At 36.0% G+C, this 13108-nt stretch overlaps 1 protein-coding gene across 1 annotated transcript in view; it reads right to left on the bottom strand.

The window, feature by feature from the left end:
* Window positions 1-1568: 1568 nt before the first annotated feature.
* Window positions 1569-13108, bottom strand: part of CSE1L (chromosome segregation 1 like) — a 29757-nt gene continuing 18217 nt past the window's right edge. The window contains exons 15-25 of the mRNA XM_060772146.2: window positions 12581-12717; window positions 12108-12211; window positions 9959-10056; window positions 9369-9519; window positions 8697-8905; window positions 7110-7207; window positions 6546-6631; window positions 6073-6154; window positions 5195-5341; window positions 4320-4551; window positions 1569-3025 (exon numbers count right to left, since the gene is read on the bottom strand). Coding sequence (XP_060628129.2) covers window positions 2936-3025; window positions 4320-4551; window positions 5195-5341; window positions 6073-6154; window positions 6546-6631; window positions 7110-7207; window positions 8697-8905; window positions 9369-9519; window positions 9959-10056; window positions 12108-12211; window positions 12581-12717 — 1434 coding nt within the window. The 3' untranslated portion in view covers window positions 1569-2935. The remainder of the gene's footprint in view (window positions 3026-4319; window positions 4552-5194; window positions 5342-6072; window positions 6155-6545; window positions 6632-7109; window positions 7208-8696; window positions 8906-9368; window positions 9520-9958; window positions 10057-12107; window positions 12212-12580; window positions 12718-13108) is intronic.

Below are 13108 nucleotides of genomic sequence, written 5' to 3'. Positions count from 1 at the left end.
AGGTTAAGATCATTAGGGGAGGTCCTGCTTTCAATCCCACCCACCCCCCTCGAAAGTGCGACTAGTGGGAACGAGACAGGACCTTCTCCGTGATGGCCCCTCCCCAGTGAAATTAAATCTGCCCTTCAGGGAAAAAAACCCTGAAAACATGGCTCTGGGATCAGGCTTTCAGCCAGTAACAGGAGTAGTGCAGTATGGGACAACAAAATAATATAATGGTGACTTAGACCGGTCCTGCAACATGATTTGAATCATGTGATTTTAATTCATGATTTAATGCTATGTTTTAATGGGTTTGGATTTAACATTTTTCTTTATTTACCAATGTATTAATATATGGCATTGAATTGTTGCCTTTGTAAGGCTGCCCTGAGTACCCTTCGGGGTTGAGAAGGGTGGGATATAAATGTGGTAAATAAATAAACCAGAAAGTTCCCAGTGAAGGCCAACACTCACTTTAAATGAGGTATTAATACAGAGAAACCAATACGCAGTACAACAGATGTTTATCTATTTGTGGCTCAGTCCCATTCCACCCTCCAAGTTCTTGTAGTCTACTGTTAAATGTGGATGTCTGTCAAAGCATGATTTATTCTTGTCTATAATATAAAAAGAAGCATTGGTCAATTAGGTTTGAAAGTTCACTTGTAGTTACTATTTAGTTCTCCAAATTAACTAGAAATTCAAAGGTATCAAGTAATATCCTTTACCACATGGTTCTTGAAACAAATAAAGGCACAACATATATTAAGGACATAAAATAACTGGAATCCTAACAGAGTAGTGGCCACTCAGCACCACTCTATGCTAACTAGCAATGGATGAAATCTTTGGTGGACTAATCTTAAGATACTGAGAGAAATGATGAACCCAATGCATTGCTATTGCCAGTAGAACGGCCAGTGTTGCCATTGCAAGCTACATTTTGAGTGAAAAGTCATCCTGAGCAGAATCTAACTGTACATCCCTCAGCAGAGATTATTTGGTTACTGGGTTGGAGGATTGCCTCATCACACTAATTTTAGGTGTTTCTCAAGTAATAATTGTTTTTCTTTCCCAGTTTTTAGGGTTCAAAATTTCTTTTGTAGCTGTTTCTAACGTCAAACCCCAGCAGTCTCATTTTGGAGACACAGAAATGGAGTTGCTTAAATTTGCAAAAAATGAGGGCTGACAGTAGCATGCCTTCAAGCTACCAGTTGAGCTTTGGTGACTGTATAAATTTCATATGGTTTTCTTAGGCAAGGAATACTCAGAAATGATTTTTTTAAAGTTCCTTCCACTGAAATATGAGATACAGCACCTGGTATTCGTTGACTCTGCTTAACTTCCAAGATCGGGTGTTTAGGTTTTACTCAGAATAAATGCAGCATTTCATAAATATTGCCTCTCAGTGTTGGTGAATATATTTGATTCTGCACAAACTCACACTTCTTTAAAGATGGCATTTCCATATCTTTCAGTGCAGTACAGTACACTGGAATTTCATCAGGGTCAGATAACACTCTGAAACTAAATGAATACAAACATTCATCCACGAGGATAAAATGTTCACCCACAAGGACAAAATGTTAAGTTTGTTTAATTTTATTCAGGGGTACACAAATGTTAACATGTCAGACCTTTTTTTCTGATGAGCAAATACAAATAAAGAAACCTGAGCCTAAACAGCAATGTTGTTTCATGCCCAACTTCTGTCCATCTAATTTTTTTTGCTTTCTGGCTGTTGAGCATCTTATAGAGTACAATTCTCTTATTCTCACAATTAAAGTCAATTTGCAAATTTGAGTTGTCATCATTATTCTCATATATATTGCCATGAATGAGACCAGGTATTTACCAATACAGTCGACAATGATCACAATTGTATTTGCTTGAAAAGAAATCTCCATAAGCCATTGGAACTGCCGGCAGACATCTATCCAGTCCATAGTTGTGTTCAAACATCAGATTTATTCATGCAAGCATGAACTCTCAAACACAGAGCAAAATGTATTTTGTAAACTGGTATGAAGTTTTAAAAGGAAAATTCCTAAACAGGGAAATGGTTCACAAAAATATATTTAAAGCCTCACTTACATGGCCCTTGCTTTGGTTAATAGTGCATATGGACCAGTTTCTCTGGCTCTATATTCAAACAGTATGTGCCACACTAGAAAAACAGTTTTAATACAATTGATTCATATAACTTCGTAAAAAAAAAATCTGTGTTGCATTCTTGCTTCAGATAATGGCTTGCATGTGGTTCTGACGTAATCTCACAGCTATGTGGTGCTCAGGAAAATAGCCATTTTCTGTCAAGAGTAAAATCCCCCCCCCCCCCCCAAATGTGCCTTCACAATGTTATCTGAGCTTCATGCTTCTAATGTTAAGTTCCATACCAATAAAAATTAACTTTAGTCATGAACCATTTTAAAATAAAGCTGAGGTGGAAAGCCAAATTGAATGAGCTGGATATGGCATGGTACTGACAGCATTTCTTGCAGACAGCTACAATTTATTCTACCATAGTAAGACATACATTGCTAGACAGATACTTTAAACAAAGGCTTATTTATTCACAATTCAGATAAATTTTAACAACACAAAAAAACACAAATGACAATAAACTGAAATAAAAATTAGTGACAAAATGAGTGTGCTGCCAGTACTCTATACATTTTAAAATGTTATTGAAACACTGCATATGTGGAACTCCAATCAATCCCCAACGATGAACTATTACTATTCCAATTGAAAGCGAACTGGAAATGGGAAAGTCATTTGCTTCTTCACCTATAATCACATGAACAAAATAGAATGCAGCTTCTGCATCAAGCAATAATTCAGTGATGTATATCTGGAGTGGCAACTTGTTGCGTCCTGTCCAAGCTTTATTTAGAAGACAGTCAATACCAGTGTTCTTTTGCACAACGTTGAAATTTTACCACTCAAAATGTCAGAGCAATGTTACACTCGCAGCTTGCAGGTATCCTTGAAGAAACTGCAAAGCTTCTGCATTCAGGCTGGTGCTCAGCATTGAGGGAACCTTCAAACACAAGATACACAACACATTGATAGGTACCCTATAACAAAACAGCTTAGTGATAAGCACAATTTGAGAGATTTCAGTACTTCTCAGCATTAATTGACTCACACTCATCCTGATATATAACTATCATTACAGCTTCATTTAAAGCTCACCACTTCGCATATTACCAGTTTTGGAATTCAACTCCAGACTGCCCAAGTCTCAAGCCCTCAACAAGGAGCAGTTAGTTTAGTATAGGCTGAGGGACTTCCCCCATGTCTTTTGTATGACAGTTGGAATGTATCTATTTCTTCTCTCCTGTTTCTGCTCTCATTCTGATTAGTTGTATAAAATGGATACTTTCCTACTGCAAGGCTTTTTGAATTTGCCTTCTGCCTTCTTACACTTTCGTATGGAGAGTATGTGCTGTGTGCCTTGCGATCTCTTTCTTCTTGTGTGTCAGGAGAGATGTAGTGATTGAATTTTTCCCTCTCTTGAAACCTTAGAATAGATAGGTGTTAGAGTAGTTCAGACCCAGTTCTTTACCATAAAGAAATGTAGTTAGTTCTTATTATTGTAAATAAATCTTTTGTCATTTTGTAAGATTGGACTCTGCATGTTAGACTCCCTAAGCTCTAAATCCTTTACAGCCACATCACATGGCACTTCATGCTCTGTTCGCTAATGAGCTGATGCTCAACTTTTGTATCCTGTTTGTTTTTGGATGCTTTGCTATATATTTAGGGTAGTTTCCCCCTAACAAACAAAACCTAGTCATTTTGGTATAAGTTCTGAAAAACTACAAAGATCTGATGCAGATCTACATCTTTTCTTTGTTCCTTAATTCCTTACATACATGTAAAGATATTAAGCACTAAGGTGGAGGCAACGTATTGCTGTAGAAGTTGAAGAGAATAACCATGAATGCAAGTGGGGAAAAGTAACTATTATTTTACCCTTTCTCAGTCCAAACTCAATAAATCTGTAACAACATCTCAAGTGAAGGCAGCAGCAATGTCTACTCTTTGGGCATGGCCCAGTGGAGATGACTAGAGAGGGAAGTTGGACATACTAAATTATTTCAAGATCAGATTAATGTAAAACTGGAGCACAATCATGGAAATCATTCAGCACAGATTTTCAAATCAACATAATATCTGGAGCTATGATTGATTTTAACAGAATGCATCTTTAAGCAAAAGTCCCCAAGATGAAAGTATTACATTGTGCTTTACATTACAAAGGGCAGTTTGTTTCTTCCACCCCCACTCACATTTCTGCTGTACAATTTAATGGGATACACTCAACTTACCCTGCCTGGACATGCAGTCGATAATTTATGAAGGGACTGTGCAAGATGGATTTTAGGATTGTTGACAATTTGGCCCACTGGATCGTGTTCTTTTTTCCCGGCAAAGGCAAGCTGGGAGAATGCAGTCTGGTATCCTGGCGTGTCTTCTATATCTATGAAGTGTTCTTCATCAGGAAGTGTATCATCCTCAGGCAACTCAAAAAGACCAATAAGGGCCTGTAGAAGAGGTGTCCTAAAAATGGAACACATGCAAAGCAATTGTTTTAGCAGGAGACTATGCTAGGTGTAGTTGCCAGTGCAGGAACTGACAGATAACTCTTAAACTAAAGGGTAAAGTCAGGTTAGGAAGAGCTGAAAGTTTTATTATCTGGCTGTGCCTATTATTTCTGAAGGTATCCAAGTGAAGAAGGCTTTCCTTGGTTTTGTTATACCCTTCTAGTATACTTATCTGACTTTGTACTGTATGAAGTGTGTACATATACTGTCAATGGAATGAAACTTTCAGACAAGTGATACAATTGTGTCTATCTGCTCCATGTGAAGTGACACCCGCTGCCATCCATATGGTCCCCCTACAACCTCATGAGAAAGGACATCTATCCCCTTCATGCTCACGAGAGGAGAATTTTCTAAGGACAGTGTGATGCAGCCTAGTAAATGTTTTTCCCCAGCATGTACACACTTCACATTGTATTGAACTGCATCAGGAAAGTCTGCCTCTTAGTGACGGAAGATGGCTCTGCAAGCTTCAAATACAATCACATTAAAAAGTAATACATTTAAGAAAGAGCAGGCATTTCTTCTTAATTCTCAGCAATACTGTTTTTGCTTACGTCAAAGACCAACACAGTCACCAAAGAAATGGCAGCACTTACCATAACTTTGTGTACTCTGTATCCATCATAGGAGGACATTCTGTGAGTATTTTTGTGATGCCAACAGCACAAATTTTCTTTTCTACTTGACCAGACACTTTCTGTATTTCTGGTATTATGATTTTTTCCAAAACCATTCCAAACATCCTATTGAATGTCAAAAGAATCCAACTTAATGTTATTGTAACATTTATCTGTTTTATGTGTTTACTGGATCATTAACATAGCTGAGTCAGGATCTTAAATAGATGAAGCTTCTGGTAATCCAATGAACATTTCTAAGACAATGAGGTGATAAAGGTGTGCACTATTCTGGAGAATCAATAACTCTTTAAACAAATGAAATTTGCATCTTGAAACAGGACAGTATTTGAAGGGGAGCTCAGCATTAATGCAGAAGAGGAAAAACCCAGAAAGTATTTAAGAACATGAAATTGTCTACCAGCTTCCTTGATAAGAATACTGTAGTCTTCACCAAGAAATGCAGAATTCCATTGGCAACTATATCACTTCTGTTCTACCAGTTCCTTTGTTTCTCAAATAACTTTCATAATCATAATCTATATGAAAATATCAACAAAATATATGAAAGTATAAACAATACTAGGTTTGAGATCCTACTCTTAAAATGAGCTGAGATTTGAGTCTCATTTTGAGAGAGTAAAGTGGGATACAAATAATAACAACTGTATTCAGCAATTTTAAAAGCAATGCTCCAGATATGCTTGAGCATATAAATAGCAGCATTTTTAATATAAAGACTAATCTCCCAGAAGGAGATCAGCTTGTACTTAAAAAGACATTTTCTACTTTAAGCTCTGCTGCCCTGTGAGGGGCCCCATGAATCAGACAGAATAAAATAAATAAAAGGTACTAACTTTGGTTGTATACTGTCAAATATTTCTTGCAGTGCAATTGCTCCATATTTTACACAGTACAAGTTGATAAAGACCAAGAAACCTACAAAAAGAACATGAAATTAAAAACTGTAAAGGGCATGTCTATTAGAATATGAGGCACACACTTTGCAACATATCTGTGTAAGCACAAAGAATAAGCAGGTACACATTTATTACAGTCGAAAAGCAATGCTTCTTTTCTTTTTTGTACATAAAATGGTATCTGGCAGAGACTTTCTCCACACTTTCTTCCCAGCTCAGCACTTATAATTACCAGACAAGGAAGCCCAAGGTTTTTACAGCCATCCCACATTTTGCTCCCAGTCCCATTAGTATAAACCGCCGTCACTGAAATTAAATCAAAAATAAGAAAAAATGCATGTTTGGATTCTAAGCATACTTAGTCATCTATGCCCAAGATTCTTCATACAGACCATCAATGCAAAACTTACTTTTGATATATTTTGTTGTTTTAGAATTTTGAAGTCTTTGAAATAGCAGGATGAAAATTTGCTTCCTATACTGATTAATGGATTCACTAGAAACATAAAAGAAACACATAGAGCCTGGTTATTTAATCCAGTGCACAAGTTCACTATAACATGTAAGTATATGTTTCTTTCAACAAACAAGTTGAACATCTCTTTATCAGAGAAGAGGTGATTTGGATTTTTTTTCAAATTTGGGAGTACTTGCATTTGCACATACATACATAATGAGGTAATTTAGAGATGGGATCTAAGTATAAATACAAAATTCATTTATATTTGATACACACAGATAAGTGAAGGTAATTTTATACCCAATATTTGTAATAATTTTGTGCAGGAAATTAAGTTTATGCACCCTGAACCATCAGAAATCAAAGGTGTCACTATCTCAAGCATCCATGTAGACAACTTTGGATTTTGAGGTATTTTGTATTTTGAAATAAGGAATGTTGAATGCCATTAGAAGTACCCAATAAGAAAACCAGTACTAGCAAAACTGTTTGAAATTGATATATTCATACTTACGGGGGCATGTGCTCTATAATACTGTTAAGAAGATAGAATCCTTGATGGTCATTAAGTTTGGAAGCAATAAGTTTCTGGAACACACCTAACAGTCCAGGCTAAAAATGAAAGTAAAAACAAAAAAATACATGATACTCAGAAAGGACACTCTTCTACTGGTTATTCACAACAAAATAAACTGATAATTACAAAGGTTCTCAAGAGAAGAATCCTGGTGCTAATGATTACTAAAGCAGCCAACAATTTGTGGATTTTATTTCTTTAATTTCACCAAGGAGTAGGTTAGCAATAAGATAATCAATTTTGGCCTATAGCTGTGTGTCCAGCAATAATAGGATCCAGACTAAGCAAACATCTTAGTTTTAAACAATGTTTTAAAGTATCAATCAGCATGCTTGGTGACTTTGAGGAAAATTAATACATTTTTGGAAAACCAAGATTTATAACCACCAATTTTCTCTTTTAATTGACAAATATCTAAAATGAAACACAGCTGCTTCCATGGATTGGTATCTTTACAAAAGTTGAAGTTCATTTATTTCCTAACATCTAAAAAAAAATGCGATCTATGATTATGACATCAGTTACAAGGAACTATAAGAGAGTACTATAAATATCTCCACTATATATAATGTATGTTACTGTGGACTGTAATGGTAGGCAATTTTAGAAGTCAAACTTGGATATGAAACAGGATATAGATATAACAATGACATGCACACATCAGTATAAATAAGTTAACAACTTTTCTGAAACTAAACACAGAGTTTGACTGCTCTTAAATGGACCAAAGAAAGCACAGCAGAAGAAACTTGGCTGGCTGAATGGCCATTCTGTCATGTACATATACAGTACTGGCAGCAATCTAGCAAGGAAAAAACCCTAAATTAAGGAAGACTTAAGGCAAGAACACAAATTCAATTTCACAGAATGTAAAGTACTTTGCTGAAAAGCACTTACCGTATATACTTGAGTATAAGCCAAATTTTCAGCCCTTTTTTTAGGCTGAAAAAAAAAACCCCTTCGGCTTATACTCAAGTCAAAGTTAAGTATTATTTTACTCTGTTGTTGTTGTTATTATTACATTTATTATTTTACTCTAGTATTATTACATTTATCATTTTGCTCTATTTATTATTGTTGTTATTACATTTATTATTTTACTCTATCACTATTATTATTATATTATTATTTTACTCTATTATTATTACATTTATTACATTTACATTGAAAAAGGTTAGAATAATGGTTTAATCAGAGGTGGGCAGTCTTATCTTAAATTACAGTTTCATGTAAATATTCAAAAACATTTAACCTACTGATGCCTCAATTAATGTAATTTTATTGGTATCTATTTTTATTTTGAAAATTACCAGAAGCTGGATTCTGGATTCCACCTATCAAAATAATCGAGGTCAGACTTTTTATCTTCCTAACAGAAACTTTGCCAAAAGAAGTTTGGTAGATATTCAATTTACCAACTATAATTGTTTAAACAATTGCATTTAAAATGTAAATGAAACAGAATTGTTCTTCTTGGTCCTCCATCAAGCAAACAATCTAGAACTAGAATTAGGTCATACATACAATTTTGTCAGCAGCAGCAGTGGCTATCGTATTGGCCCCTCTCTCCAAATAGGCCTGGAGGAGTCTCACTAGAGGAGGGATGTTTCCTGACCTTTCCCACAAGACTGGCTGAAGCAGATGTGGAAACAAGGCCATATAAGATGATGGGATGTCATTCTTATGCATCTCTAAAAGCAGAGACATTACTTGGAACACATATGGAATGAATTCTGTTGAAAAGTAAAAACAGCCTGCATTAGAAACTGCAAAGTGTTGGGGAGGGCATGTTCAAATGTGGTAATATTGTCACATAGGAAGTTTAAATGATAAAGAACTCTATGCCTCTTTGATGAGTACCTGCATGATGCTGAAGTCAGAGCAACAAATTAAACTAAGGTGATCTAGGCTGGAGTTCCTATTGTGCTGTGGAACGCACTGAGTGATCTTAGGCCAGAGACTACTTCTTAACCTAATTTACATGCTGGGCTGCAGATGGGAGGCTTTGATCCCATCCTGAGAGTAAGTTGAAATATAACAACTTAAAAATAGATGCACATGCAACTACATTTTTCATTCTTTTTTCTTTCTTACCTTGGATTACATACAACTATTTGAATTCCAAGTATTGTACATAGTGTGAGAGTGACGGCAAGTATTACAGTTCAGATAAATCAGATTATGTTTAATTCATACCTTGCACATCATTCTGCAGAATTTCTGTGAATACCATAAACAAAGCATCTTCAAAGCTTCCAATAGCAGTAGGGTTTGCTTTGCAAGTTATCCTTATTGATAAGCAAATTGATTCAAACATGTAATGATTAAAGTGAGGCTTGCTTGGATTCTAAAAACAAGAAGAGCACAAAGTCATAGATATGTCACATAAAATAGCAGTGCTTACTGAGATGAATTGCAGTGACCATGAGCATGGTGTTATCGGACGGTTAACTTTAGACATAGACTTTTCCCAGTCTGTAAACTGCCAAGAACTACTAATTTATTCTACATACAGTTTATTTCAGAATGAAGGGCTGCTATTCAAAGATTACTCCAACACAGCCCTGTATACATAAACTAGCACAATAACTTTTTAAATCCAGGTCTGCTTCCTCCCTTTCATATACTTGATTCCATAAAAAAAGAAAACCCACAACCAAGCCATTATTTTAATTGGCTGCAGATGATGTAGAAACAAGTGAAAGAAATGAACTTCTACATTAGAGCAACATTAATAAAAGCTGAACAGATATTACAAATGATAAAGAGAGCTCCTCTGCCTTTACCTTGCTAACAGCAAGCAGTTTCTGTGTGAGTTGGTTGATGAGAGAAGGGATATATGGAATTATGGCTTCTTGAAGAAGAGAAAAGCTTCTCATGATAGCTGGAAATACAGAGATTTACATAACTGAAAGCAGAGAAGACTCCTGTTTCATACTTCACATTTAAAATGGCATAATAAAGGAAAATCTTGCCACATGCAGTCAAGGTCAGGAACTAGTTTATTCAGTACTGTGCGGAAACAAAAGCCAATGCTCTAAAAACATGAAAACTGGGAAACTCCAAGGCAGAAAAAAATGTTTCACTAGAACAAAGAGAAAAAGTATGACTCACAGGGTACATACTGTCAACAAACCTCACTTCTGCAGCAATCAACCCCCCACCCAAACCAGTGGTTCTCATCCTTCCTAATGCCACAAACTTTTAATACAGTTGCTCATGTTGTGGTGACCCCCAACCATAACATTTTTTACGTTGCTACTTCATAACTGTAATTTTGCTATTGTTATGATGATAATGTAAATATCTGATATGCAGGATGTATTTTATTCACTGAACCAAATTTGGCACAAACACCTGATATGTTCAAATTTGAATACTGGTGGGACAGACTAATTTTGTCATTTGGGAGCTGTAGTTGCTGGGATTTATAGTTAACCTACAGTCAGAGCATTCTGAACTCTCCAACAATGAAATTGAACCAAACTTGGCACAGAGAACTCATGACCAACAAAAAATACTGGAAGGGTTTGGTGGGCATTGACCTTGGGTTTTGGAGTTCTGGTTCACCTACATTTAGAGAGCACCGTGGACTCAAACAATGATAGATCTGGACCAAACTTGGTACAAATACTCAATATGCCAAAATGTGAACACTGGTGGAGTTTGGAGAAAAAAGACCTTGACATTTCATAGTTGTAGTTTGTTGGGATTTATAGTTAACTTACAATCAAAGAGCATTCAGTTCCCCACCAAGGGCAGAATTGAGTCAAACTTCCCACATAGAACCCCTTGGTGGGAGGATTTGCCGTCTGTGTCCAAAACAGGAAAAGAAGGGACAGGCTGAGACATTTTCAGACTTCTCTGCCAAAGGGGCTCCGAACACCATACAAAATTTGTGTTTTCTGATGGTCTTTGGTGACTCCTCTGAAAACTCTCACAACCCCCAGGTTGAGAAACACTGCCCTAAACCCTGACAAATTAAAAAAAATCAGTGATAATTTTACTCCAAAGTGCAAGCAATCACTTGCAAATGCAGGGCATTTCCTTTCCTATCCGTTGTCAAAACCTGAACAATTCCAGGTCCTTTTTAGTTAAAACCCTGCACAAAATGAGAACTGGGGAGGCACTTGCAGTGTACTACTGACACAGCTATGCAGATTGTATCAAAAAAATTAAAATGGGATATGATTCATCTGATGATTATCCCTGAACTTAGAGCCTCAAATATGGATTCAGATTCCATTCCAGGCTTGATCATCATAACAAAAGTCGAACAAATTATCTCATTTCACAAACTTTTGTAAAAAGAAAGTCATACTAGATAACTTTTGACAAGTATTACGGACCAAGGATGTTTGTCTACAACCCAGCCTTCTCCATCCCAATACCTTCCAAGTATGTTAGGCTATTACTTTCATCACTTTGCACCCACTATGGCTACTGGGGATTGTGGACAATGTGAGCCCATAGATCACCACAAGTGGCAGTAACAAAATCTCCATCCCATAACACAAATGTCTTCTTCTGGTATCTTTTTGGTGGGAGAGCAAAGAAATAACAAAAAGGGTCAAAAGTGTATATTGTGGAGTAAACCTCCTCAAATCCCAATCAGTAAATACATTGTGAAGCATTTATTCTTTTTAGTGAGTGTCTCTCCAGTTCTGATTCTCAATACTCCTTTCTCCAAACTGGTCTGTTCCCTAAGAGCAGTAACACCATTAATGTACCCATAAGATTCATTATGGTATCACTAAGAGCTATTTAAACTAATTTAAAGGGAAGACAATTGCCTTCAGTTATGCAATGATATCACTGTGCCTTCGAAGAAGCTCAGTTAAGCAACATGCTACCAAAGGAGCAAAGTGAACAAGGAATATTTGGGTTAAAGCACGCAGCCTCTTTAAAAAAACAAAAACAAATACAGCTTCTTACCTTTCATAATGTATTCATTTTCCGATGAACCTGGAAGTGTCAGAGCTTTGAAAAGGTTTGTGAGCAGCATTTCTACATATGGGGCCATCTCTACAGGTGTAATCCTGTATTGGAAAAGAGAATACTTTAACTCCCATACTGTTGTTTTTTTTCCAATCACTCATCAAAATCTCCACTCTGGGGAGTCAATTCTGAGTGAACATCAGAATGAATGTAGGAAACATTAGAAAATATGATTTTCCAAACAGGAATTGGGAGAAAGCAACCTACTGCAAAAGTATAGGGCAGCCAATTGGGAAGTCAAATTAAATGCTTATTTTTTTTAAAGAAAATAAATACAAAGCATTCAAATATAGTAAGTATAATAATCCATGCTTCTTTGAAAAAAGGAAGGAAAAGATTAAAAGTTACCTAATCAACAAGAAGCCAAAAATTAGATAATCATCATAATATATCACCAAACACAAACTTACAGTGTAGTATTGTTAGCCCCTTTCATTGTAAACAACCTCTCCAGAGCATGAGCTGCATAAGTCTGAACAACAATACTTTCTGCTTGAAGGTGGTTTATTAAAAGAGGAATGGATACCAAAAGCTGTTCTTTAGGTACCTGGAAAATACACATAGAAGTTCAAATGTTTTAGAAACAAGAATACTAGACAGTATGGAGGAATTATAATGAAGTAATCTGTTATAATAAACAACTGAAATAATGAATTATTACAATCTTTTGGTCATTATTTGTGTTAAAAGTCCACCACCTTAGTTGACATACAGTCATAGATATGTGGGTCATAATGAAGTGACATGTTATTCTTTTAATCCAAGATTACAGGCAAAGTAAAAGGGCAATTCACCAGCATGCCTCTAGAACATGGCCGAAAAAACCTACAATCCAGTGATTCCAGCCATGAAAGCCTTCAACAATACAATTCACCAGATTACTAAAACATTATAGATTTCAAGAGTATTGCAGGCAAGAAAGACAGAATCTCACCTGA

Source organism: Anolis sagrei, chromosome 4 (assembly GCF_037176765.1).
Source record: "Anolis sagrei isolate rAnoSag1 chromosome 4, rAnoSag1.mat, whole genome shotgun sequence".
Lineage (NCBI taxonomy): Eukaryota > Metazoa > Chordata > Lepidosauria > Squamata > Dactyloidae > Anolis > Anolis sagrei.
This window is presented reverse-complemented; position numbering and strand designations above follow the sequence as displayed.